The sequence below is a fragment of the Notothenia rossii genome, assembly GCF_949606895.1.
Source record: "Notothenia rossii genome assembly, chromosome: 9".
In the NCBI taxonomy this organism is placed as follows: domain Eukaryota; kingdom Metazoa; phylum Chordata; class Actinopteri; order Perciformes; family Nototheniidae; genus Notothenia; species Notothenia rossii.
Window position 1 is genome coordinate 31,593,118 of NC_136907.1, and position 26,564 is coordinate 31,619,681.

Consider the following 26,564-nt stretch of genomic DNA (forward strand, 5'->3'; position numbering starts at 1 on the left):
TTCACATAGGTTAGTTGAGAGCAGAGTTTTAAGTTGAACCTAATATTACTAATAATATAATAAATAAATATTATTGCTTTCAACAAACCTAATACAGTTATGTGAAATGTGTCGACATAATACATGTCGACACATTTTTCTGTGCAATGCTGATTGGAGCAATTTTGGGGTTACATATCTTGGCCAAGGTCCATTCAACATGTTGACTGCAGGGGGGGGGGGGGGGGGTCAAACCAATGACCCTCGGATTGGTAGAAACTAGGGCCGGGACTCGATTAAAAAAATTATTCTAATTAATTAGAGGCTTTGTAATTAATTAATCTAAATTAATCGCATTTTGAATCACATATAAATATTTGACCTGAGAACAGTGAGAAGCAATTTTTTTCACATGGATTTTAGTATACCATTGAATAATGACTGAATACATAAGCTTAAGCAACAAACCATTGTTTATTTTTTTCAAGGTGGTACTTAACCAAGACCAACAGAAAAGTGCAATATTTGCCATAAAGTGTAGCAATAGCATATTTAGGAATATAGTACATTTCAGAGATTCAGGTAGCCTATAGGTAGGTAGACCTTCTGTCAACTATAACAATTTGTTTTTTAAGTAAAACACAATACTTTCAAGTACATTCAGAACATTGGAGACCCTGACTATTAGAAAACATCTCTCTGTTGCTTCAGAGGCCATAACAGACTTTGTTGATTTACCAACAGTTGATTTAAAAAATCTAATACATTTCAGTCCAACTCTCTCAATAACCTTGGCCAAAACAATAAACAGTTCAACATAAAGTGCCAGTTGCACCAACAACATAATAAATAGTTCAACATAAAGTGTACTGTACCATTTAAAATAAAATAAAAAAGTGCCAGTGATTGACCTCAATCCCTCCTATTCTTCCAATATCCTGATGAAAAATAAAATCTCTCTGTTGCATAGGCCACTGTTTGATCAACGCAAATTGGGTGTGGGTCCTTGTACTCCGAGTCAGGCTAACGTCCACCCTAGCTTCCACGCTAGCTGCTATATGTTTTGCATTGAGGTGATACTTGAGGCTTGATGTGCTGCGGTGATATGCAAATTCCTTTTTGCATAATTTGCAAACAACCGTGCTCTTATCGATGCTTCCATCCGTCCGTTTTTTTAAAACAAAATGTCCCATCCACGGGGCCAGCCAAAGCGGTCTCATCAGCTTCTTCGTTCATGTTTGACTATTGTTCACTGTGGTTTGTTGTCGTCTGAAGTCATGAACATTAGTTGGTGCTCCAGTATAATCGGTACCCCTGAAACTCATCCAGTGAGAAACGTTCCGCGGTGCAAAAATAAGTGCGATTAAAATGCGTTAATTTTGTGTAATTAATTAATCTTAATTAACGCGTTAAAGTCCCGGCCCTAGTAGAAACCCATTTACCCCTGAGCCACATCCAAGATTATACAAACTGCTTTAAATCTGTTTGGGAAATGTCCTCACTGACACCCGGCTTACTTTCTCAATTCTGTCGAACCCATCAGGCACAGTGTACAAAGATTAATCTGTCAAATCTGCTCCCATCTGAGAGCTGGATGTCCTTTCAGTGTTTCCTGAGTGACTCTGGGTGTGATAATAACACAGGCTCTGATGTGAGTACATGTTTTTAAACAGGCTTTCAGACATGAGGTGTAAATCCCCAGCACAGATTTAAAAACAGGATTATGCAGATTTTAGAGCACATGCTATGAAGGAGGGAGGGGCCAACATCAAGTTCACAATATTTGGCATTTTCCATTAGTTATATACTGTATTGTCTTATTGATATTTTACTGAATTTCAACACAATTATATTCTATGTGTTTCAACTTTCATATATATTTTTTTTCCTGCAGTTTACACTTTGTGTCTGATTTCACTTTGAATACTGTATGTGGAATGATGTAGTGTAAAGCTTGTCTCTTCTAAAACTCATTGTATTGCTTAATGTTTATTCTCTCCGAATTATATGAATACAATTCTAAATTGCCGTGTATATTAGATTAGATTAGAAGCATTTATTGGAATTATACAAGTACAACAAAAATGTTTGCTGCACTTGCATTGCTGTATGTTTAGCTTGATGTTTGTTTATCCCCCTACTTTTTCAATAGATACAAAATCACTAGGAATGTTTTCTATCGAAAGTATTACAACCATTTACATTTAAGTTACATCATTCTTATGATTGAAGTTACTTCAGCAGCTGTATTTCCTGTAAATCTATTTGAGTGTTCCTCACGTTTTCTTCTGTTTGAAATGCTCCTGTGTTGTTGTGTGAGTGGACGGGCCGCGGGATGATGATATTTTTGCTCTGATTTGTATTTGCACACGCTTGAACAGCAGTATGGTTTTCTGACACGTTCTGCTTTGTTGTTTCAAAATTAAGAAAGAAATACAGGCTTTCCAGGAGAATACAATCTTGATTTCATGATCTAAACATTCAGTCAGGAATTATACCTTCTTTTGTGGATACGTCATCCCTGTTTGAATCATCAAGTAGACGGAAGCAGAAACAGGATTTATTGGACAAGGTAAACATTGTGCTACCTTGCTCCAGAAACATCTCCTTCCTCCAAACCTGCTCCTCCTCCTGTTCTCATGAATGGGGAATGAATGCATGCAGGGAGGGAGGGAGGCGGCAGGGACAAAGAGAGAATGCAGAGGGATGAGGGGGGTGATATCGTCAGAGGCTGTGCGCAGGCTCTGTGAGCTGCTGGCTGCCTATTGATTGGAAAACAACGGGCTGTGGGAGGACAGACAAGGGAGGCTGTGGGCTAACGGGTGAGGGAAGGGATACAGACCGAAGCAGCGACCATCTTTACCTCCCTGATTTTCTCTCTTTCCCCTGGAATGAGTGTAGCTGCTGCTGCTCGGGAGGTTTAGGCTCTGATTCTCCTGCTCTGAAGATCCAGGCTGCAGCATCCAGACCGACAGCAGCCTCTCCTGCAGGTAATCTGTCTCCATGCTCCCATCCTGCTGTTCATCGCACAGTCCTGACCCCTCTCAGGTCTCCGCTGTACACCATCCTTCCTCCATCTTTCCCTGATAACCATGGTTTCCTCCATCTCTCCTTCTTCTCTCCTCACTGCTCTTCTTTCCCTCCCCCACTCTCCTCTTTTTTCGTCCTCTGATGAGCTGATGACATGCACTTGCTTGATTTCCATTTCTACCACGGCGGCATGAATATTGTTCTGAAGTGGAATCCATTTTGGTTTTATGTATTTTGGGTGAAATCAGAGTGATTGTACACTCATCTTCAAAACAAATGTGATTATATAAGTACCTGGAGTCATATTTAGTTTTGGCCATGGGTCATTTGAGATGTGAGTGATATTTTCATTTCATATTCCTGATGCACAATAGGCTCACAGTAATGGATTTTAATAGCATTTGAAAAAAGAAGATTCTGAATGAAATAAACCTCCATGTTAAAAACAAAGGACTTTCAGCACATGGAAAGCTTGATGTCTTGAATGAATCTGCAGTGGAAGAGGTGTTCCATTTGTTGTTTGCTCATGTTGTGGTCCCCCCCCCCCCCCCTCCCACAGTAACATGTGACTTGGCTCTCTTGCATTACATGACCTCTGATGAGCTCACATGCATGCTGGTGAACCCCTGAGACACACCTGAGACCCCCGCTCACTGTGAAGGTCACTTAGAAAAGGCTGACACTACGCAGAAATGTAATACCTGCACATTTCAAACACATCCACCATCCGTATCGTGTCAGCTTCCATGGGATCAGATTATATTCAACTTTATTGTCATTGTTGAGTATAAGACAAGGAAATGCAGTTAGTATCTAACCAGAAGTGCAAAACAGTAGTAAAGTGCACAGTTATTCATGATACAATATAAATATATAATATATAACTGAAAGTATTTACATTATGAACAGTCTAAAGCAGTATAACAGCAGTACAGAAAAAAGAAAACACTGTATTCATGTATAAATGAGACAGAATAACACACACTGTAAAACCTGAAACGTTGACTCTAATTGAATGTATTATGTCCCACATGTTCCACATAACTGTATTAGGTTAGTTGAAAGCCATAATATTAAGTTTAAATACAAAATATAATGTTCAAATTAATATTATTGCTTTGAACTACTAACCTAATAAAGTTATGTGACATTTGTTGACGAAATACATTTAATTAAAGTCAACGGTTCAGTTTTTTCACTGCAATATACTGTAGAATAAGTATGAGTACTGAAAATATAGTTGTTTGGACAGTTGTTGCTTGGACAGTATCCAGGGTGGGAAACAGTTATTTTACCTCTCTTTGCTATGAATACATATTCCAGAATCAACCATGCAGGCAGTCAACATGACTGGAAAGTGCTGGTAGGAAATTGAATTTCGTCATCTTCTTAAACTAATGGCCTACGTCATGTTTTAAAGTTTTTCAAAAAACTGAACCAAATATCGAATATATGATATATATTAATTATTTCACACAAAAAGGTTATGACAATATATGACTATTGACGTACAAATAACACTGTCTGTCAATTGTGTAAAAATAAGAGGATTAGATTACTTAGGCCAATTTACGAACATGTTGTTGTGACTTAGGCAATTTGAAACCTAACTTAGGCCTTATTACTTCTGGAGTAAGTGACTTAGGCAAAACAGTGCACTTCTTTTTCCCGCACTATGATAGATTCCGCCACCATCAGTTTGAAGTGCTAGAAGAGCACAGTGAGTGAGTGAGTGAGTGAGGGGGTGTTTCTCAATCTCGAGTAAAGCTGCTCCAGAGCCACTATTTAAAGTATACTACCTCATCGAGTGCCGCCAAAGGACTGTTCCAATGTCCAGCATACTTGGAATTCTACCGAGCCCGGCGTACTTCGTAGCGAGAAATTTCGAGGCTGCACATATGTAGACTCCGTGGTCTTAAAATCCCCACAATGCTTTGCGCACGGACCAATTTCCCCAAATCTGTGGCGGAAAATGTATGGCGGGGCCTCTCATATGACGCACACTTGCTCGCCTGTTCCATTCTTCGTTTTCCGAATGCCAGGGAGTATTCTTGCCTCGCTTCTGAAGCAAGTGACTCGGAAGACATGTGCTACCAAGCAAGCGTAGTCGACATTGAGAAACACCCAGTGAGTGAGTGAGTGAGTATGTCTGTCTGTCTAATTATGTGGCGAATTGTAAAAAAACTGATGACACTCGACGGGCATGACATATTTCATGGACGGAAGGTCCTGAAACCTCCTCTCCTCGATTGGCAGAGCGTCAACTTCCGCAGTTGCAGCTGCCTGTTGATATTCCCGATGTAGTTGGGAGATGGTTGTGCCTGGGTGAAGGAACTTCTTGTCTCTGTATGTCGCTGTGCTTCTGAATCAACAGTGGGCAGGTCCTATAACCAGTCCTTAAGGAAATCTGTGACAGCAGTTTCCAGCTTTGCATTTTTGCCACTCTTAGGTGGAGATGTAGTTGGCGGGTCTGCCACTTGTTCGTCATGGTCGATGGTGTCTTTGTTCAGCCAGTGTAATGGTTCTTTCAGGGATACCAGGTGTAGAAGAAAAAAAGTTTTGCACACTTTAAGATTCTTTCCATCCTGAAGTTTCAGTTGGTAGGAAAATTATGAACTGCGCCTGGATCCCTCACCAACTTTCTTTCTTTTGCTTCATGGCAACCTTTGTGACCAAAGTGGTGACGTATAACCGATGTTCTTCCCATTTGTCCATTGACAAAACTTTCTGAAATATCCAGGATCCTTGGAATTCTACCGAGGCCGGCGTAATTCGTTGCAGGAAATTTCAAGGCTGCACATGTGTATCCTCCGCGGTCTTAAAATCCCCACAATGCTTTGCGAACGGACCAATTTCGAAAATCTTTGGCGGAAGATTTAAGGCGGGGCCTCTCATATGACGCACACCTGCACACTTGATAGCCTGTTCTGTAATTGTAACCGTTACTTTTGAAAGATTAGTTTTTAGATTAGAGGGAAATGTGTGCATGCTTCATGGAGCTACAGTAGCTACAGTAACTATAGTACCTACAGTAGCTACATTAGCTACAGTAACTATACATTGTGAAATTAAAAGACTAAATAACTACACAACACTTATAGCCTAGCCTATAGTATAGTAAACATCACTTACCAACAGGGGACAAGCCCTGAACCATGGAAATAACTTAATTTATCTGTTAGTTTTTCTTTCTTCTTGAAGCAGCCATTTTGTAAAGCTTGTCAAATGGCCTAAGTCACAAGACAATTTGACTTAAGCCATTATCTTTTTTAAATATATTGCCTAAGTCACACTCTTCACATAGGCCATTATACTATCAGGGTAGGGACAGCACTATCCTTTCAATAAGGATGTAGGCAATTTTACCAGAGGTGGCCAGCATCAAGAAGAGATGATTTAGGCAAAAAAAACATGTTCTCCAAAATATGAGTTAGGCTAAAGAAGGTGACGATTTGTGATTTCCCCCCTGCTAGATATTCACTGCTTCAGTGCCTCCAGGAGTACCTGTGGCAAGGTTAGAGTCAGCTGATACTGTTCCGTTTGAGTAGACCAAATAACCTTAATTGGATCTATTGATGGACGCATGCTGTCAGTCACTGTCACACAGAAGGAGTGATTCATTTCTCTGCTCCAAGGATTTATATTAGATGAAGTCGTTTTCTTAGCAGAGAAATTAGAAGCAAATGTTGAGCCAAGAGCAGAGTGGATGCATTTTAAAAAGAGGAGGCAGGGAGGTTTCTGGCTGAGGATGGAGCAGCACTTTGCTGATGGTGTGATGAGGAAGAAGAGGTTGCACAAGCTGCTTTTAAATGGGCTCCTCTGCACTCACCCACTTAGGCCAGGCCACGGTCCAGCGGAGAACAGAGGGTGAAATATAAGCCTCACTCAGTCATTACACTGCAGACAGTCAGACAACATGACAGAGGTTCACCTCCTCTAAAAACTTCTGACTGCAGCAGGAAGTGCTCCACCACTGATGCTTCTGTTGCAGGTTCACATCCATTCATTACAGATGTTTCAGAAAGTAATGCCTGTGGAAGTGATTCATCACATTATCTTCTCCATTTACTATGGGGAAATCTCTAATCATATCAAGTGAAATGACCTTAATATGAACTCTATGGATGCTGAACTGAGACCTTCATTTAGGCATGGGAACGTTTGGAAACAATTAATGTTCTTTTGGAATTCCCATGTGATAATTATGTCCCAGTAAAAGGTTGAAGTTGGACAATTTGGAAAGGCAAACAGCATTTGGTATGAAATCAGAGGAAGAGAATATACTTTGTGGACATTTGTATAGAGATGGTGATGTTTCTAGGAGAACATTTTCCCTACTCCACTTATTTGAATATTAAAAGGTATTTAGTACATTTTTGACCTACAGTAATGCAGTGTCAAGTGTTACAGTTCTATATTCCTTCATTATATTTTTCAACCAACAATTACATATTCCATAGGACAACATGCAGCAAAGACCTTTAATGTAAATAGAGAGGGAAAAGGCCTCCCAACAGTCAGTTATTAAACACACTGTGAACATTTCAATAACCACCAGTTAGTCAGTAAGTGCCAATGTTTATTCACAGAAGAAACTGAAACGTAGGCTTTAATTAAATGTATTTTGTCAAAAGATTTCACACTACTGTGTTAGGTTAGTTGAAAGCAATATTATTAAATGTAACCTATTTAAACTTCATATTATTGCTTTCAACTAACCTAATACTTATGTGAAGTCTGTTGAAATAATACTTTTAATTAGATTCAATGTTTCAGCTTTTTCAGTAGATTTTGCTGCCTTATTTGACAGGTAAAGTTAACACAAAACATATTTTCATATCAAACTACTCTATAACCTTCTTCCAAATATATTTTGTACCTTTTTTCAAAGTACCTTTCCTAAAGTCCCAAAAGAGCTAATGTGTCACTATTATCATTATCTGACTCAATTTATGATACAATTAAGTAAAAGATAAATGTCCATTTAATTATGTAATTATCAGATCCATTAAAGAAAACCTGCATTAAAAATAGCCTTACTGTAATGTATCATATTCTATGACAGTTCCTAGTTTCATGGCCCAGATTCTGGTAAACCTCATCAGTTGAATCCCAGAAGGTGCTCTTCATTAACTGAGGTTTACCAGTGAGCCAACTGGTTCTGGTCCCTGGGGGCCCCGGTCCCCTTCTGGCAGATTTACCTCCATCTCCTCTTTGTCTCGACAACATGGTGCCACTCCACATGAGGTGAGGCAGGCATGATTTAGGAGAGGCCAGATAAATCCTTCTGGGAAACAGATGAAGACAGATACAGACATATGTGTCTGATTTGGTCTTTTGTTTCAAACACAATGCTGCAGCAGTGGTCCTGCCTGTCAGAGAAACACTGATAAGACCTAAAGGGGACATATCATGAAAACCCATGAGAAAATATATATGGAGTACCTAACCCACAGACTGTGAACATGAAAACACAGCCCAGTTTGTTTGTGTGCTGCCTGGGAAATAGCCAGCTATTTAGATGTGGCTCCCTTGCTGTGTTATTTTAACAGAGGGTGAATACAGATGAATTCAGACAGATAGTATAATTATGTTTTTAGGCTTGTATCTAAAAACTAGCCTACTTTTTCCATCATCACGACCTGCCTGGGAATATAGGGCACACAGACTCAGTGACCTCTTTAAATCTTTACTTAAAACCACTTTTACACACTTATACAAATATTTTTCATCTTGTCTTATCATTGCTTTTTTTTGGTGCTTATTGTACTTTTTCATATTTTATCTTTCATCATTTGTTCTTATCTTCACTAAGTCTTTGCATCCCTTGTCATTGCGTACTTTAATAGTATGCCTCACTGTTATTATCCCTTATATCCTGACTTTGCCTTTCCTGTAGGAAGCATGGAGGCCCCTCTCGTGTGTTTGGACGAGGAGTTCGAGGACCTCCGGCCCTGTCACATGGATGAGCTGGACCACCCGGCGCTCCAACAGTCCTCCTACTCCTCCACCACCACCATACCGCTGAGCTCCATCACCAGAGAGGACTTTTCTGAGCTGGAGAACTTCTCCGAGATGATGAGCTTCAAGTCCATGGAGGACCTGGTCAACGAGTTTGATGAGAAGCTCAACGTGTGCTTTCACAACTACAACACCAAGACCGAGTGCCTGGCGCCCATACGAAACCAGACACACAGCCAGGAGGATGAGGAGCAGCTGCAGGATGAAGAGTGAGTCCACACAGTTTATATGGTTTATCAAAAAGTACAAGAATATAAATCTTCTCTTTCCTAAAGTGGCACAAGAGGTGGTCAAAGTACTCATAACTTTTACTTCAGTAAAAGTAGTAATACTTGTAGAGATACTCTGCTACAAGTCCTGCATATTTAATTTTTTAACAGCACTACATGTAATTGGTTTTGTTCACCATTGAACCTCACTTATAGTTCATCAACAATAAGTATCTTTGGCTTACAAATGGAAATCACATTTTACATTACATACAGCACCCAATAGTAGGGGAGAGTGGGCTAAGATGAGCCAATGTTTACTTATGTTATCCTAGGCAAGGAACAATTAGATAGAAGTAAAATGACAACAACAACAACCTTTACTTCCGGAAGTGTTCTGTCAATCAAAATGAATATAATGCATCCATCACAAAGGGCCATGAAAATATGACTTCTCAAAAAAAGGTCTGTCTGCTTAACTTGCACAATCTAAGGGGTAAATTGATCCGAGTCAAGGGGTAAATTGAGCCATCTGGGGGTAAACTGACCAATGGACTTTTTCAAGTTTAAACCTGAGCAGAGGTTAAAAATATATCACCCTTTCTCTGCCACTACCTGCTTCGGTGTCTGCACTGTAGGGACACCTGTTTCCTCAACAATATAAATGAAGTTTGGAGGGAATTAATGCCTGTAAAGCAAACATGAAAGAACCAGATCAGAACCCCCGAAATAGATATCCTTGTAAACGTAGCTGGTAGGTAAACACATGTAACAGTCTGTTGTAAAAGTACTGTACAGATTGTTATAGTCTAGTCATTGATAGTTATTCATGTTATCAAATGTGGTTAGTCTCTTATCTGTCTATCACTTTTATTATAGGCTGTAGTAGCCCTTCCTAAAGATGTTACTTCAGGCGTATACGGCAGGAAAGATGCTGGCGTGCCTTAAAATGATTGAACTGATCTAGACCTAAAATAATAGAATTCCTTCTATCAAGATTCTGTATTTAGCTCCACAAGACCAGTCACCCTTAGCTGACCTACTGGATCATGTGACCTCTCACACCCTACCTGCTGAACCCTTCTCTCTCCGGCTGTTTGGGACAGGAATGTTGTTCCTTCTACACTGTTTGAAAGAAAAAAAACAAATCAGTTGTGTAAAACTACTCTGAAATCCCATGTTATACTACTGAGACTTAACTTAAAGGTTACCTATAATGCAAAATGCACTTTTTGATGTCTTTTATACATAATTGTGTGTCCCCGGTGTGTCAGGGAACTCACAAAGTGTCAGAAAATAAAACCTTCTCTCTTTTCCTCCGTGCGCAAATCTTTAAAAACGGAGCTGATCTAGATTTGCCATCCAATATGACGGCTATCAGAAACAATGCCCGACGTGTTTTGGACATAATTTGGTCTTTGTTTACATTAGCAAGCATCGCTAACACTCAGAGCTAACCTGTACTGGAGAGAGTATGTGAAGAGAAGCAGGAAATAAAAGGTCACTGCCCTTGTGGTAAACCCAAGAGAGAGAAAACATTTGAGCTCCATACTGTTTCAGAAATAATCCTTGATGTGGTTTGGAACATAATATGGCGTTTAATCACTGCAGCATTTAGACAGTATCTGCTGGGTCCCGCATAAGCTCCACCCCCTCTTTTTTCTTTTCAATTTAAAAAACAAAAAAGTTTTATACCCTGAATCAGAGCTTTAGTAAGGGGGGATGAAATGGGGGGATATGAGGCATGGCTAGAGTGGGTGATCTTTTTGGTATTTTGAGCAAAACACAGACATCTGAGACCTATGCTATTGCCCAAAAATAACATTGACAAGGTGACCTTTAACTACAATGCCTCCTCATCTCCTCTGACTCCGGCGACCTGAACATCCTCATCCTCCTCAACCTCACCGCAGCATTCAACACCATCAACCACACCATCCTGCTGTCCCTCCTCGAATCATCACTCAACATCACTGACACTGCACTCTCCTGGCTGAAATCCTACCTCACCGACAGACATCAGTTTATCAACGTCAACAACTGCACCTCCTCCACTGCTCCTCTGTCCCAAGGCGTCCCCCAGGGTTCAGTGCTTGGCCCCTCCTCTTCATCCTCTACATGCTCCCCCTTGGCAAAATCATTCGTCGCCACAACCTTCAATTTCACTGCTACGCCGATGACACTTTTACTTCTCAACAAAAATCTCAACAAAAACCATCACCCTCACAACACACTCCACTCTCACCAACTGTCTCTCAGAAATAAAAGCATGGATGCAAACAAACTCTCCAACTGAACAGTGCCAATCATCATCATCGGCCCCCCATCCCGTACCAAAGCCATCCAGAATTTCAACTTCACCATTGACAGCAATACTCTATCCCCTCCCCCCTCACATCTGCAACCTCGGAGTCATCTTCGACAGTCAGCTCAAATTCAACCACCACATCAATCACATCACCAGGACCGCCTTTTTCCACCTCAAAAACATTGCCCGTCTCCGCCCATCACTCTCCTCTCTGCTGCTGAAACCCTGATTCATGCATTCATCACTTCACGACTCGACTACTGCAATAGCATCCTCTACGGCAGGGGTGCCCAACCTTTTTTGAACCAAGAGCTGCTTTTAAAGTGCCAGTCTGCCGAGATCTACCAGTCCAAATAGAGAGGGGGGGGGGGGGGGGGGGCATAGGTAAGGCATCTTTAACGAGCCTCCTTCGACCATCAAGTGTCGTTGGATTATTAGCTGATCGGGGGCGAAGTGTCTGCTACAGACCTTGGAGTGAGAAGTGATGCTGAAGTTCTCCCGGCGTATATTTACAAGCCACTGTCTTCTTAGGTTGAGTTGGGTTGGAAAGCCATGAAAACTCAAAACACCATTACATTTCGCCGACGCTGAACACAGTGGGACACATAAATGTTCTGAGTATTTCCTAGTTTGCCTTTGCATATGCTCCGTTTTAAATATTTTTTTCCGAACACTCATTTTGAAACCAGACGCTCTACGGCAAACGGCAGGGACCGGAAGCAGACGAGCCACAATAACACGGAGCCGGAAGTACGTCACTGGTCCGAGTGCATGTAGTGTATTGTGGTCTTGTGTGTGTGCGGACTGTCACTCCTGTTGGTTGACAAGGACAACATCAGCTAACTAGTGCCACTGCCCACCAGCCATGCCCCGACACGTGGGGTCACGCCAATCACAAAGCTTTGATGCGTTCAAGTGCATTATTCTGGCAAAGGAAGATTATGTTATAGGACATTAACGATAAAACAGAATATTGTTGTTCTATTTTTAGACACATCTCGCAATCGACTGGGAATCTCCCAGCGATCGACCAGTCGATCGACTGGTTGGGCACCCCTACTCTACGGCATACCATCCAACCTCCTCAATAAACTCCAACATATCCAGAACTCAGAACACTGCCTGCCTCCTCACCCACACCTGCTCCCGAGACCACATCACTCCCGTCCTCCAGAACCTCCACTGGCTCTCCGTCCGTCAAATAATCGACTTCAAAGTCCTCCTCATTACTCACAAAGCCCTCAACAACCAGGCTCCCCTACCTCACAGACCTGCTGCACCACCACACCCCTTCCTGCTGCCTCCGCTCATCAGAAGCCAACCTCCTATCCATCCCCACCCGCATCAATCACCGGACCTGTGGGGACAGAGCCTTCTCCGTCGCTGCCCCCTCCCTCTGGAACTCACTCCCACAACCCATCACAGACTGCACTGACCTCAGCACCTTCAAAAAACGTACAAAAACTCACCTCTTGTCTTGTTGTTGCGTGTTGGCACCTTGAGTTTATTGTAATTTCGTTGTACCTGTACAATGACAAAATTAAAGATCTATCTATCTATCTATCTATCTATCTATCTCTTCAATCTGGCTTTTAATGTGTGATTGTTTTTGTATTGCTTGTTTTTCATTTGACTTTAACTATATATATATGTATTTGTTGTTCTTTTCATTTCTTTTCAGTATATCTGTAAAGCTTCTTTGAGCACCTGTAAAAGCGCTAACAAAATATATCTATTATTATTATTATTTATTATTAATACTGTAATGAGTCATGACAAAGTAAAATATGACAGCCAGTTCCTCCAGTTCATCAAGCTAATTACACTCAGTCATTATTAATTACAGTCATCATGTTGCCATTATTATATACAACACACTTTCAGGGCAAAAACAGAGTCTCAGCAGGTCCAGTAAGTCAGCAGCACCGGGTCCGGGGGCCATAGTCTGAATTATTCACTGTGCATGGGGCACGCCTCAGTTAGCTCCCACTCTGTGTCTGTCTCTGCACACCAGCTGACTGCAGACCAGCTGACTGCAGACCAGCTGACTGGAGACCCTCCTCCTTCAGATGCGGGCGGCCAGGCGGAAACACACAGGTCCTCACACTGTGTGGATATGAATCAAACTATAAATAGCCTGCCTGTAGGTGAAGAGAAGAGCTTTGGAGAGGAATCACATGATCTAACAAGCACTATTAAATTGCCCTGATAAAATAGGTCTGCATTTACTGATCACTGACAGATGCACATGGCTGTGGGTGGATGTGATCAATCTGCACGTTATGATGATTGTGCTTTAAACTGATTTGTTGTGGCCAAGGACTCTTACAGATATAATAACATAACATCCGTTCCATCCTGCTCTGGGGTTTTTCCTAATAGTCCCGCCCCTTCCATAACCATTTTGCAAGATACATGAGGCCATTTCAAATCACCTCAAGCATCTATCACTAGAAACTAAAGCACTTGTTATGTTCATAACTCTGACATTAAGTTGTGTTATGGCATACTGGACAATGATCTCTCTCCATTGGCAGGTGGTCTGATTTAAAGGGTATCTTTAAGTTGTGCCCTCACAGAAATGATGTCATTCTGCTGTTTGTTTGAAAACAGACTGTCGCACATTTTGTAGCTGACTGAGAACGAGAAGAATGATTTATGTCATGGCTGCAGGCCAACTAACACAGCAGGACCCATGAGCAGGACAGCTCTGTGACATGGAGTTCTTGTTCCTGCTAGCCAGATGCCCCCCGCCCCTCTATTATGCACATGGTACGAGCCGACATGTAATGGTTTTTAGTGTGCTGATTGCTGATTCAATTCCATTTACTTTTAAGTGTTCCGTTTAATTCAACGACAAATGGGAACATTTTATTATTGTTACAAAGTTAGCAAGGTTAGCTTAGCATAAGGCTAGAAACCTCGGGAACAGCTCACCTGACTTTTTCCCAAAAAATTGTTTCATTCTACTACATTACTTTAGGAGAGGTGAGGTTTTTTTTAAGAGGTTATTCCATTATTTTGGGCTGCAGCTACTTTGTTAATGTTAGCAACAATGACAATTAGTTTTCTACATTTTAGGTTCAACTAACCTAATACAGTTATGCTAAATGTGTTGACCTAATACATTTAATTAAAGTCAACGGTTACGTTTTTTCAGTGTGGGTTTTATTCTGCGAAACAAATATTCTGTTTAGCAGCATTTTGAGTTCAAATGTATTTCATAGCAGTATTTCATCCTTCTTAACAGAGTAATAACACAATCAAAAGTAAGAAGTCCTCTCTCTGACAGCAGACAGTCCTCAATGTTTGATTGGCAATGAAAAATGGTTCATGCTGTTAATTTACATCAGTAAAACATTGAACAATGCCAACACAACATTGTTTATGTGCACACAATAATGTCATCGTGCGGGTGGTGAGGTAAGCGGTCAGCTGAATGGTGTCCAGTGTGCCTGGTGGAGGCAGTGCCGGGGCAGCAGGCCTGAGCCAGCCTCTGAGGAGGAGGAGGAGGAACACAAAGACCCTCTCTCTGCTCTCTGTGGTCCCGCTCAGACAGATGCTGGCCCCCGGCTGCAGGCAGAGACCTCCACCATGATGTGAGAAGCTTTATCTAAATCTCTGCTAAGGATACCTTTTAATGAGTAGTAAGCTGTTTTCTGTTGTGCATTGTTTCTCTGCAGCCTCCAGCTCTGTGTATTGACCTCCATCATTGACTTACCATATTGACATATTGACTAAGTTGCAGGCTGCTGGAGACCTCCTTACAACTAGGGAGAGGAAAATACACTGAAGAAAACTGTAGCCTGATGCTGTTTTACATGTCTCTGTGGTACTTTACCTTGGTTACATGAGTGCATGTGTGTGTGCTGTTTTGCAGTGTGTGGGATGCTCTAACCGACAACTACATCTCCACCTGGGACGGCAACGACTCTGAGGGACTCAACGGCAATCTGTCGGACCAGGAGGTATGAATCACTCCACGCCCTTATATTTGGTTAAGATCTGTGAAAATAGTCTGCCCAATTTAGCTGTTGGGTAAAATCTGTTTTTGATTGTTATGTTTTGGTCTGAGAGGTCCAGCTGAGCAGCTAACATCGTCCTGACACTTTCTTTCTGAGGCTTATTCTTATGCTGACACTTGAAGACATGCCTGGCCAACCTTGACTGTGCTGCCATTCAGCAGAGCCCCCCTCTTCCTCTCTCTCCTTAATGGCCTTATACAGCTGGACAGCAGGCACTTAGCAGTCTGGGCCATGTTTGGGCTGGTCAAGGCCAGACTGAAGTTCCTGCCCCAGAGAGAGAGGAGGGTAGTGGAAGTGCAGCATAGTGCTCCAGTTCAGCTGCTTCCAGACTTTAGTTCAGCTGTTTGGGAGTTTCCGTCTGTCTGAACCACATTTCAGAGTTGAACATGGAACATACAGTAGTGGAGTATATTGCTTAATAAAAGGTGACACTAAATAATGTAAAACCTATCAAATATTTAACCATAAGACTTTCTGTGACTGATCTCCACCATGCCAGGCAAAGTTATTTTAAGAAATTATTGTGGATTTAGCGCTTTGTCTCTCATATATCACGAAGACACACTGTACTGTCCCATCTGTTTGTTTGTTGCTCTCATGCTTTGTCTCCCTTTCTGCAGATCCACGAAAAAGAGGAGGAGGAGATGAATGAGAAGAATGACAACGCCAACTGTCTGAATGAAGAGCCTCTTATCACAGCTGATCAGGTGTGTGGGAGTGTGTTTGTGTGTGTTAAATAACAAACAGCCCTTTCTCAGTGTCCGGTTTTTGATAATATGACAAATAAATCAGGGTGTAAAACAGGGGTTTGCCCATCAAGCATGAAATCAATGATATCATCCCTGCAATCCTGCAACAAGTCATTGGGTGTGAACAGCATAAAGAAAGAAAGTGAAGGACCAAGAACAGATCCCTGAGGAACTGTTTGGACTATTTGAACTGCTAGATGTGCTATTCACATTTTGATCCATATATTGTCTCCATGCATCCTGCCATATCCTCTCTTTAAGGTCATTGAGGAGATAGATGAGATGATGGAGAACTCTCCAGATCCTGTTGAAACTGAGGAGGAGGAGGATGAGGAGGAGAGCAGCCGCTGCTCCTCCAGTACCAGCCCCTCCCTGCTGGAGGAGATCCGGCAGCTGTCCCTGGCCTCCAACAACAACTGCTCCTACGAAGGTACGTTTTCTTACAGTAAAGCAGTCTTTCAAATGGTAATACACCGTACACAGGTGAGTGCCTGTGAAGCATGTCGTTCAACTTCAATCTAATACCATAGACAACCTCCCTATTCCCCCCTTCTTGCCTCCCTGGACATTATAGATATCACAATGGACAACATGATCAACTAGAGAATGCAATTCCTGAAGAAATTGTTAGTGGGAATGCTTTATGCTGAAAAGCTGACGCTAAACTGCTATGCTGAAATGTAATGTAATGTGTAAGAAGAAAGTGAAGAATTTAGATTGAAATGATACATGAACACTGGGGGCTTGAATGTTTGATGAGAGAAGAAAAGAAAGTAAAAAGGCTTGGAAAAGCAGCAGAATATTTGAACTGCAAACTTTTGAACTAACTTGATGGTGAATGATCTGTCGCCATGCCAACGGCATTTGATGACATCCCATAATACGCTTAGATGTGTTAATGGCTGCATCGTTACCAAACCTGTGAAGTTTTGGGCCGTTTGGAGCATTTTCACTGAAGTTATGAGAAAACCGTGTTTCATGGCGAGTATTGTGTTGCCATGGTAACGGAATTTGAAGAAATCTCAAAACTGACCCGTAGATGTCTTCACAGCTGTACTGTTGGCACACATGTGAAGTTTGAGCAGTTTTTGAAAATGGTATAGGAGTTATAGCAATATCGTGTTTTATGGCGAGGGAAACGGCATATGATGACGCCCCATAATTGACGTCGAGCTGTTGAGGGCAGGACCATTAACCTTTATCTGAAGTCTGCTGCTCTGAGCATGTCAGTTGGAGCGATGACATCATCGTCTTCCATGACACAGGTGTTTATATTTGAGCTAACGACGTGTCCAGAGATCAAAGGTTTCCATTGTTCTGAATGAGAGATAAACCTCTTACATGTGAACGTTTTGTGGAAGAACCGTAACAGATATCGGTGACATTTCAAAGCGTGAAGCATGTCAAGGAACTTCAGTATCTGAAGTGTACTTGTTGTGTACTTTCGGGTTAATAATGTGGCCTTTTTGGCAGATTAACTAAAGGTGTGCGGCTGCTGTGGTGGGGAAAGATGAGGCTGAACTTACAATGGAGTTTAATGGAGACATGTTGAAAGTTTTTGTCACTTCATGCCCTCAAGAGGCATTTTGTTTAATTATTTTTTGCTTAATTTATTTTTATCTTTCAAGCTACGAGATGTTTTACTACGTTTGTCATGAATAATTATGTCTCAGGAATGTAGGGTTTGGGAATTATGGCAGGTTTAAAAGAAAATATGAAGGCAAAATTAAATCTTTCATCACATCACGCACTCTAAAATCTGAAGAAGGCCTCTTTACCAAGGTCTGAACAATGTTTAATATCTCTAAAAGTCAGAATCAGATTTAAAAGTTGTGTTACACGAATAATGTGAGAAAGATGTGTAACATTTTAAAGTTGGAAAGACGTTTCTGAGTGAAAGGAGCAGTTAGCAGTTGAAGTTGCATGAAGATTGTTCAAGTCTGAAGAGTTTCTCCATTATCTTCAATATAAAAAATGTGATGAATTATGGGATGTATCTCTGGAATTATGTAAGTTATGAATGATAAAAGTAATAGTTATCGATTCCTGAGCGTTTTGATGTTTGAACAGAGTTTCTGCGATGTTCAATGTGGGAGGAGAAGAGGTGCAAAATAACCCGGCGGGATAATAAAGAATTTCGTGTGTAGCATAACAGATAGTTGGAATGCTGTGTCAGCACTCCCACTAAATGACAAACAAGCAAGCAGAAGTTGCTATATACATCCATTTAATGTAACAACATGTTTACTTTTTGCAAAGAGGTTGGAGAGATGTGTGTCACCAGGACACCGTTAAATAACAAGTTTTGATTAAGTAACCACATGGTTATCTCCTTTCAGAATAAATGAATTGTTAGTGTTAAATGTAAATGATGGGTTTGAACCTGTTGCTTATGTGAGGATTTAGCTTTTGATCCGATTGTCTTCACCTCGCAATGTCAGTGTTTCTCAACCTGGGGATTGGGATCCTCCAAGTGGTCATGAGATTAATTTAAATGGTTGCTTATTTTTCTCAAATCTCCCCTATGGAACCCTATAAATCTTATTAAGTATATCCTCTGAATAATCTACAGAGGTGATATCACTGTGATCGAACTGCCCTAAATTAAATTCATAAACGTTCAATATGCGTCAAAAATCCTTTCTGTTGGAAGCTGGTTACTAACAACATTAAGTTGAGAACCACTACCCTGAAAGAGTCAAAAGATGAACACAGTTAAGTAAATTAATGATAATGCTAGTGTCAGAGAGACCAAATGGTGTTGCAGTAAACATATCGTTGAATCCAGCACTCCTTATTTAGATCATATTTTAGCATTATCTCTGATCCGCTGGGTACAGCTGCACAAAGTAAAACCCAACTTTCCCCTGCAGGCCTGACTCTGATGCCCAGCTCGGGGCTGGTGGAGCTGCTGCAGCGGGTGGAGGCCACCATCAGAGAGTTCTCAGAGGAGCTGGTCGGCCAGCTGGCCCGGCGCGAGGAGCTGGACTTTGAGAAGGAGGTGAAGAACACGTTCATCACGGCCCTGATGGAGGTGCAGAACAGGCAGAGGGAGCAGCGGGACAGCAGCAAGCGCAGACGCCGGGACAAGACCCTGAGCCTGCAGGGGGGGGGGACGCCCCCTGTGACCGGAGGGAACACAGCCCCCACAGCCAACACAGAGAAGACCGGGAGCATGCCTGTCAAGGTGAGACACATGCCCTTAAATACCCTGAATTATTCACACTATATGAGGGAATGCCCTTTTACACACCTTATGCAAACTTGTTCTCCCATTACTGTCCCTACACCAGAGATAATGTGCCCGGATTATCTCAGAAAAGGTTTTTTGCGCATTATTCTGCAGTTTTCATTAAGTTAAGTCAATTAGAATTTGTTTTAAATGCACAGTGCTTGAAAGCTCTCCCTCTTACTTCTCATTGACTTTTGGCATAATGGATCTCAGGTCCATTAGCCTGTTAAGTGTCTTAAAGCTCCTAAAGAGAGAAGTGTTCTCATACAGTAACAGTCCAGTCTGTCCAGGAACAGAAAAACAACCTAATGCATTTCCTCTCCATGCGGCAGCTTTCATGTGCTGACTGCAGGGTACCTGAGGCTGCATCACCGAAGGAATATTAATGGACACATGTCTTACTGATGCAGATGCAATATAAACAATAAAGCTTTTAGTACTGTGATGTCATGATCCTGACTGGATTCCGACAAAAAATACTCTTGATCAGACTCTCAACTTGTTCCAGAAAGCTATGATCAGCAGCCTTTAATAATGTATATTTTGTTGTGTGTGTGTGTGTGTGTGTGTGTGTGTGTGTGTGTGTGTGTGTGTGTGTGTGTGTGTGTGTGTGTGTGTGTGTGTGTGTGTGTGTGTGTGTGTGTGTGTGTGTGTGTGTGTGTGTGTGTGTGTGTGTGTGTGTGTGTGTGTGTGTGTGTGTGTGTCGCCCACAGCGTTTCAGCATGGAGGGACTGTCTAACATCCTGCAGACCGGCATCAGACAGACATTTGGAAGCACAGGAAATGAGAAACAGGTAAAGACAGAGTTCAAAAGTTTTAGGTTAAATCAAACCATTTATAGAGCATTTGTGCTGCATTTATGATGTTGTAATTACACAATTAAATATTATACACCAGACACTAAAGATAATGGTTAAAAATTAGCATTAGATGAACCTGTAACACACTCATAATGGACAGAGCCAGGCTAAATGTGTCCTTCTTTTTCAAATTCTTCGTTAACTGAACCATCAGAATCAGAATACCTTTATTCTTCCCACAGAGGGGACATTTTCATCTCCTGACTCCAGCTTTATATTCATATATTAACATCAGAGTGGATTTAATACTTTCACCTAAATCATGGCAAGAGAGACAATTAGCATATTTCCCAAAATGTGGAGCTATTGCTTTTCCGGTAAAGTGCTGTGTTAACCCTGATCATTGAACGTCCCTGTTCCAGTATCTAAACACAGTTATTCCATATGAGAAGAAAGGCATCCCTCCAACTGTTGAAGACCTGCAGATGCTCACAAAAAGTAAGAATAGCCCAGAACACAAAGGCAAATACAAATCTACCAGCGGGTAAAAAGAGTGTTCCCAGAGTTAAAACACTTTATTTCCCCACCTAGTTCTCTATGCCATGAAGGACGACAGTGAGAAGGTGCCTACATTGCTAACTGACTACATACTGAAAGGTAAGGAAACAACGTACATTTAATACATTATTCTATTGACTGGAACCCTTACCACAGTAGACCTGCACAAAGGAAATACAATCACAACAGTGAAATTAGAGTATGTTCTCTGATTGGAATATTGTCTTATTTCTCATTATGCTACAATAATCACTACAATAATGTGTTATATATCCTCCTGTAGTGACTCATCACTGTTATGCTGTTTCCTCTCCAGTCTTGTGTCCCACCTAAAACTCTGGAGGCCAGGGGCCACATTGTGACGGAGACTTCTTCCTGAGGGCTTTCCACCCCTCCCTGCCTCTGGCCCCCGCTGCATGACCTCCCATCTTTACCATTATCAATCATGGATCCTCATCATCGACATCATTGTGTTCACCTCGACTCTGATTACTGCCTTTCGCTGAGCTCACCTCCCCCCCCCCCCCCCCAACAAGTAGTTTACAACTGTAAAGGACTTCACCAACAGAGCATGACATGCTATTAATATCACAACACCACTTCGCTACAGGGATACAACGTTATTTTGACTTTCTTTTTGTATTTCTATTCTCTACAGTCTCTTTGTTTCCTCTAACATAATCTCAATGTTGCCAAATGTTTAAACATGTGTTCAAACTGAGCTCTTTCCCACTGAGTTCTGTTGCCTGTTCTCATTGACTCATCAGGACCATACTGTCAAATAAATGAAATGCCATACCGCATCCACACATAATACACCCTATTTGAACATTCATTTGAATATAAAAGCCATGCACCTTTTCTGCCAACTTAGTACTGTAGCTCCATGTGGATGAGAGGAGACACGCGACTATTACGGGTGCAGTGCATATTAAAGCTTTTTTCTTTTTAGTTCACCTAATATGCTCTTATGACTCTTTTTCAATTACTTTAAATTTTTTCAATTTTTTTATATAAACTCTTGTTGACTTTTGACTTTTATTTACCGTGTCATTTCACCCTGTTCAGGATAAGTGGAGGCGTATTTTTTTGTTGATATATCATCCCCTGATGTGATGAGCTCATTTCAATAAAGGCGTGCATATTTGCATATTAGCACATGTATGACTTCCTTTGTGCCATGTAGGTGAATGTTACATCGCTAATCGCTAATTCTAATAAACATTCTACCCTAGCTTTGACTGCATCTGTCTTTCTGTCTTTACCCTCAGAGTTTAGGTAACATGTCCATTCTGATGAGCCCCGGGATATCTCTACAGCACAAAGGGTGTTTTTATGGGAAAGAAACTCCCTCTGAAGAGAACAGGGTTTTAGCCTTTGCAGACTATTTACATGCACTAAAACCTATAACACACTACAGGAGAGGGAAAACCCCAAAAGCAGAGTTGGTGTGGAATGGACCTCACTGTCAGTGAAGTCCATTCTCAGTGTGTGAACTGGATGCTTCACATTTACATAATATGTAAGGATTTCAAGTAGGGATACTTGAAATCCTTAGCACCATATTTTCTGTACGTTTGAATACAAAATACATTGTCTTCATGGGTCCCAGTATTTCTAACTTTCAGCACACACTTGCAAAAAATGCTGCAGAACTTCCTCTCAATTGTGATTGGTGGATCTGTCACTGCTCTGTGCAGGAGAGAACCACAACTCCATCAGGTCAGGGTTATCATCATAAAACATCTCTTATCAGTAACCAATTGCACTTGAAGAAACAAAACAAAAATCATAGTGTTGGAGTGTTTAATACAAATATATAGATATATTTAAACCATCAATGATGCTTCTTAAAGGATGATTTGAATGCTTGTCTATTTTAATCTTGATTTAAAGTTGTTCAATTATCAGATTTGTTTAACCTTCTCTGGCAGTTTGTTACTTGTGGCTCTGCTTGATCTGACCCCTGAAACAAGACTTAAAATGTTACAATGTGTGTCTGTTGCCTTAAGACAACAATATGCAGAGAAAGGGTTGAGTTTGAAATGTATGTGTACTTTAGCATAAGGGTCTTTCTTTTGGCTTCTTGTGTCGCTGATAGAGGGACTGTGCTAGTCCCTGGTGGCAGAATCGGAGTTCCTTTATTAGCAGCGGGGAAATACAGTGTTACAGCAAACAGTGGGATAACAGGGAATAAAAGGCATGCCATCATAAATAATAAGCTCACTTATCAAATATAGAAAATAAAGGATTAGTTAAAAAAAATATGTACAAAGCTATGGCTAAAAATGTTGGGACATTTATAACAAAGTGATTATTGCACTGTTTTGCAAAAAAAGTCCCACATTATATCTCAGGATGACCTCCGGGATTGTGAAAGATATTAAGTCCATTCAAATGCTTCTAAAGGCTTATTTTTTTACTTCTAGATCCATTATAATGTATAATAGGAAATAAATGTTAGAGTCAGATATACACATCTCTGAAAGGTGGTAGTGGAAATATGTTTTACCCTGTACTGGCTTACTATGGCCAGTAGAGGGCAGATGCAGACAGCAGTTATTAAATGTGACTGTTTCTGCTGAGAAGATGAATGTAATGCTCTCATGCCAGTGGAATCATATGGCTACAATACACTCATACACACACACACACACACACACACACACACACACACACACACACACACACACACACACACACACACACACACACACGCACACACACACACACACAAACACACACACACACAAGTGATCATTTCTCTTTTAATTGAAAATGTTTTACAAAGCTTTTCCATAAACATAAATATGGAGTATACAAGTGCACACTGTACATGGAGGTCCACAGGTCAGGCCTACTGCCTACATGACGAGCGTCTGGCCTCCAGAACAATCCATCATGGTGGAACTCACTGACAGCGAGCTCTGTGCTCTTATACATCACTGTATCAAAATAAAGGCTTGTCTTGAATACATTTTTATGTTCATAATGTACACTGCCATTCACAACAATGTAGCTATATAAATGATTTCCTCACCACTTCCCACATGAACTCTTGTCATTTGGCTTTAATGTAGTAAAAACAATACAAAAAACAATAACTTCCGAAGCTTCCTGGCAGCTCAGACCCGTCAGGCTTCAGTGAAACACATGATGTGACTCTTCAACATCATCACGTACATCCTCTGCTCACACATGCTCCAGTGTAATGACAACGCAGCACAATGGATAGTATGATCATTATACACATATCTGTTTTTCCTTTCTTTAAATAATTCAAATTATATCGCAATAGGCATTTTTGTGACTTCAAGGTGGAGAGAAAAAATATATAATTAACACTTTTTTAAGTCTTAGATAGATGTATTGATTTTTCGCATTATTTATTATTAAGACTTTAGCCATTTTGATTTATACTGACTCTGCATAAATATATTATACATTTCAAAGCTAACTTTTATAATAAGTTCATAATCTTAATGATCACTCACTGAGCACAGTGCCTCTGTGTCATGTAGTGTGTTAATGAGCTACAGATGGAAACAATATTTCTTATTTGAAATGGAAACTAGGTTTAGCAGTATTAAGCTGGCATTTATTTGATCATATTCCGGAAGTTGCTTTAAAGCCCCAAACTTAAAGGAGGTGTTTCTCATGAAAGGAAACAGTATCAGAGCACTATTTAGGCACCTTCCGGAACAACACGTGGACAATAGTGATCTTGATTTGGAAAGACTTGTGTCACTTCCTGTTACTGTAACTTGGAAACAAATCCGTTTTTTTCCAACTGACCTGAATTAGAAAGAAAAGAGAGAAACATGTAATAATGAAGCGTTCCATCGTGTTCATCTTTGGTTCGGTATCCAGTGTTGCAGGCAGACATGGGACCTGTGTTATATTTCCTATACAGGCCAACACTATGCTATGCTGTAAGAAAATAAATATCATATTTACAATTTCAATTTAGCAGGCAACTTTAAATTATTCAAAGTTTGGACTCGTGTTTCAGCAAAGTCACCAAACTACATTTCTAAATACTGCTCAATATTCTAAGAGGCTTTTGCTAATCTGTGTTGAAAGAATTCAGTCTGAAAGCATTTTATAATCTGAACCACCGACAGAATAAAGCCAAAAAAAGGATTACAAATATTTTTGCAATGCCAAACTTGTATCATGTATAACGTCCTGCTGCTGCAGCAACACACTCATTAATACACATCTTCATATTGTACACCTAGCCCCTCCCTGACTCGGACATTCACTCTGATATATTCTAACATCTATTGTGTCTTGACAGTCCCTTATTTAGGTTGTGTTCATATGAAGATAATGGACACAGCTGACCTGCTTAGCCCTCTTCTTCATTATTTTATATTCATCTGTGAGACCCCCCCACCCGGTCATTATCCATGTGCTTCATTCTTGTGTGGCAGGAGAAAAAGTACAATACAACGTTGAAAAATATGAAAAAAAGAAACAAATGAAATGTTAGATATGCATTGATAAAGTAGAAAAGTGGATACTTGACAAATGTATGAAAATAATTTCTACAGTATACAGTTTGAAATGTATACGGTACATAAAGAATATAAAAGACTAACGTATAAGTAAAACAATTTGTGTCTGACAGTCAAGCAGGAAGTGGAGTGGAGCTCTCCATCCTGTGTTCCTGCTAACGCTAGGTGTAGAGTTCCCCTTCAACATATCTGCAGCTGACCCTCTCCACAGTGTGTGGGGGGGGGCAGGACAGTTTGTGTCAGCGCTGCAGGTTTACACCAGAGATCCGGCCTGGTTCTGTGCAGGCACCATGATGGGCACCCCTCCCATGCGGGCGATGTTGGAGGCAGTGACCGTGGATGTGGGCAGCGGTGGGGGTGCGGGGGCAGCCAGGAGGTGCTGAGGCTGGCTGTAGGTCTGCGGGAGCACTTGGGCCTGGGGCAGCTGGCCGTAGCGCTCTGGCCTGGGGAGGGAGCTGCCGTTGATGCTGGCCTCCGAGGGGAGGGCCCCCCCCCGCGGTAGGGTGCTGTTGTTGTTGTAGCTGTAGTGGGTGGGGGTGGGGGTGGAGGCGCCGTGGTGGCGGGAGGGGCGGTACCCGGCCATGCTGCCCGTGGCCGTGATGATGGAGGCGGTGTCTGAGGGGGGGCGCTGCGGGTATTGCTGCAGGTGGTGGTGGTTGTTGTGGTGGTGGGGGGGCTCTTGGTGGTGGGGGCTGGAGCCGATGGAGGACAGGGTCCCGTTCTTAGAGATGATATCTGACCCCATGCCACTCTTAGCCCAGGACACACGCTTAGGAGCCTGAGCGTCCTCCCTGCGGGGGGGACAGGACACAACATCAACTTCCTGTTTCAGATTACTGTCAAATAATGTTTTAGTCTCAAAAGGGTTCCTAACTGAGTAACATGACCCAGAAGTCACTTGGTGTCAGCCATGATAAGAGCTGTTTCTCTACATGATAGGAGAGGAATTCAATGCTTCTTCATTGTCTTATTTAGCTCAGCACTACACATAATGTTCTTGTTTGTTTTGAACTTTTAACAATATGTTAAACCGAAAGGCAAACCATGAACGTCACCCGTATTACTGTTATGAAATCATCAAATGAAGTCAGAATTCAAAATATGGACTGAGTTTGATGGTTTTTCTTAAGTTT

General features: G+C 41.3%; 2 protein-coding genes across 5 annotated transcripts in view; one reads left to right on the plus strand and one right to left on the minus strand.

Annotated features, from left to right (window-relative positions):
- Positions 1-755: 755 nt before the first annotated feature.
- fez1 (fasciculation and elongation protein zeta 1 (zygin I)) lies at positions 756-22,145 on the plus strand (the record flags this gene model as incomplete). 4 transcript variants are annotated; one of them, XM_079652364.1, is made up of 11 exons in its annotated part: positions 756-2,551; positions 2,881-2,969; positions 8,909-9,239; positions 15,428-15,515; positions 16,193-16,279; positions 16,583-16,751; positions 19,195-19,508; positions 20,267-20,347; positions 20,776-20,851; positions 20,945-21,010; positions 21,228-22,145. In XM_079652364.1, the coding sequence occupies exons 3-11, from the start codon at positions 8,914-8,916 to the stop codon at positions 21,242-21,244; spliced, it is 1,224 nt and encodes a 407-aa protein (XP_079508490.1). In that variant the 5' UTR covers positions 756-2,551; positions 2,881-2,969; positions 8,909-8,913. The 4 variants fall into 4 exon arrangements, with proteins under 4 accessions (XP_079508490.1, XP_079508493.1, XP_079508491.1 ...); XM_079652365.1 differs by lacking the exon at positions 756-2,551 and having other exon boundaries at positions 2,752-2,969; XM_079652366.1 differs by lacking the exons at positions 756-2,551; positions 2,881-2,969; positions 8,909-9,239 and adding an exon at positions 15,056-15,194.
- Positions 22,146-23,665: 1,520 nt separating this feature from the next.
- The window catches only part of esama (endothelial cell adhesion molecule a), a 94,471-nt gene continuing 91,572 nt past the window's right edge, over positions 23,666-26,564 (minus strand). Inside the window, exon 7 of the mRNA XM_079647234.1 lies at positions 23,666-26,222. Within this exon, the coding sequence (XP_079503360.1) occupies positions 25,685-26,222 (538 nt within the window). The 3' untranslated portion in view covers positions 23,666-25,684. The remainder of the gene's footprint in view (positions 26,223-26,564) is intronic.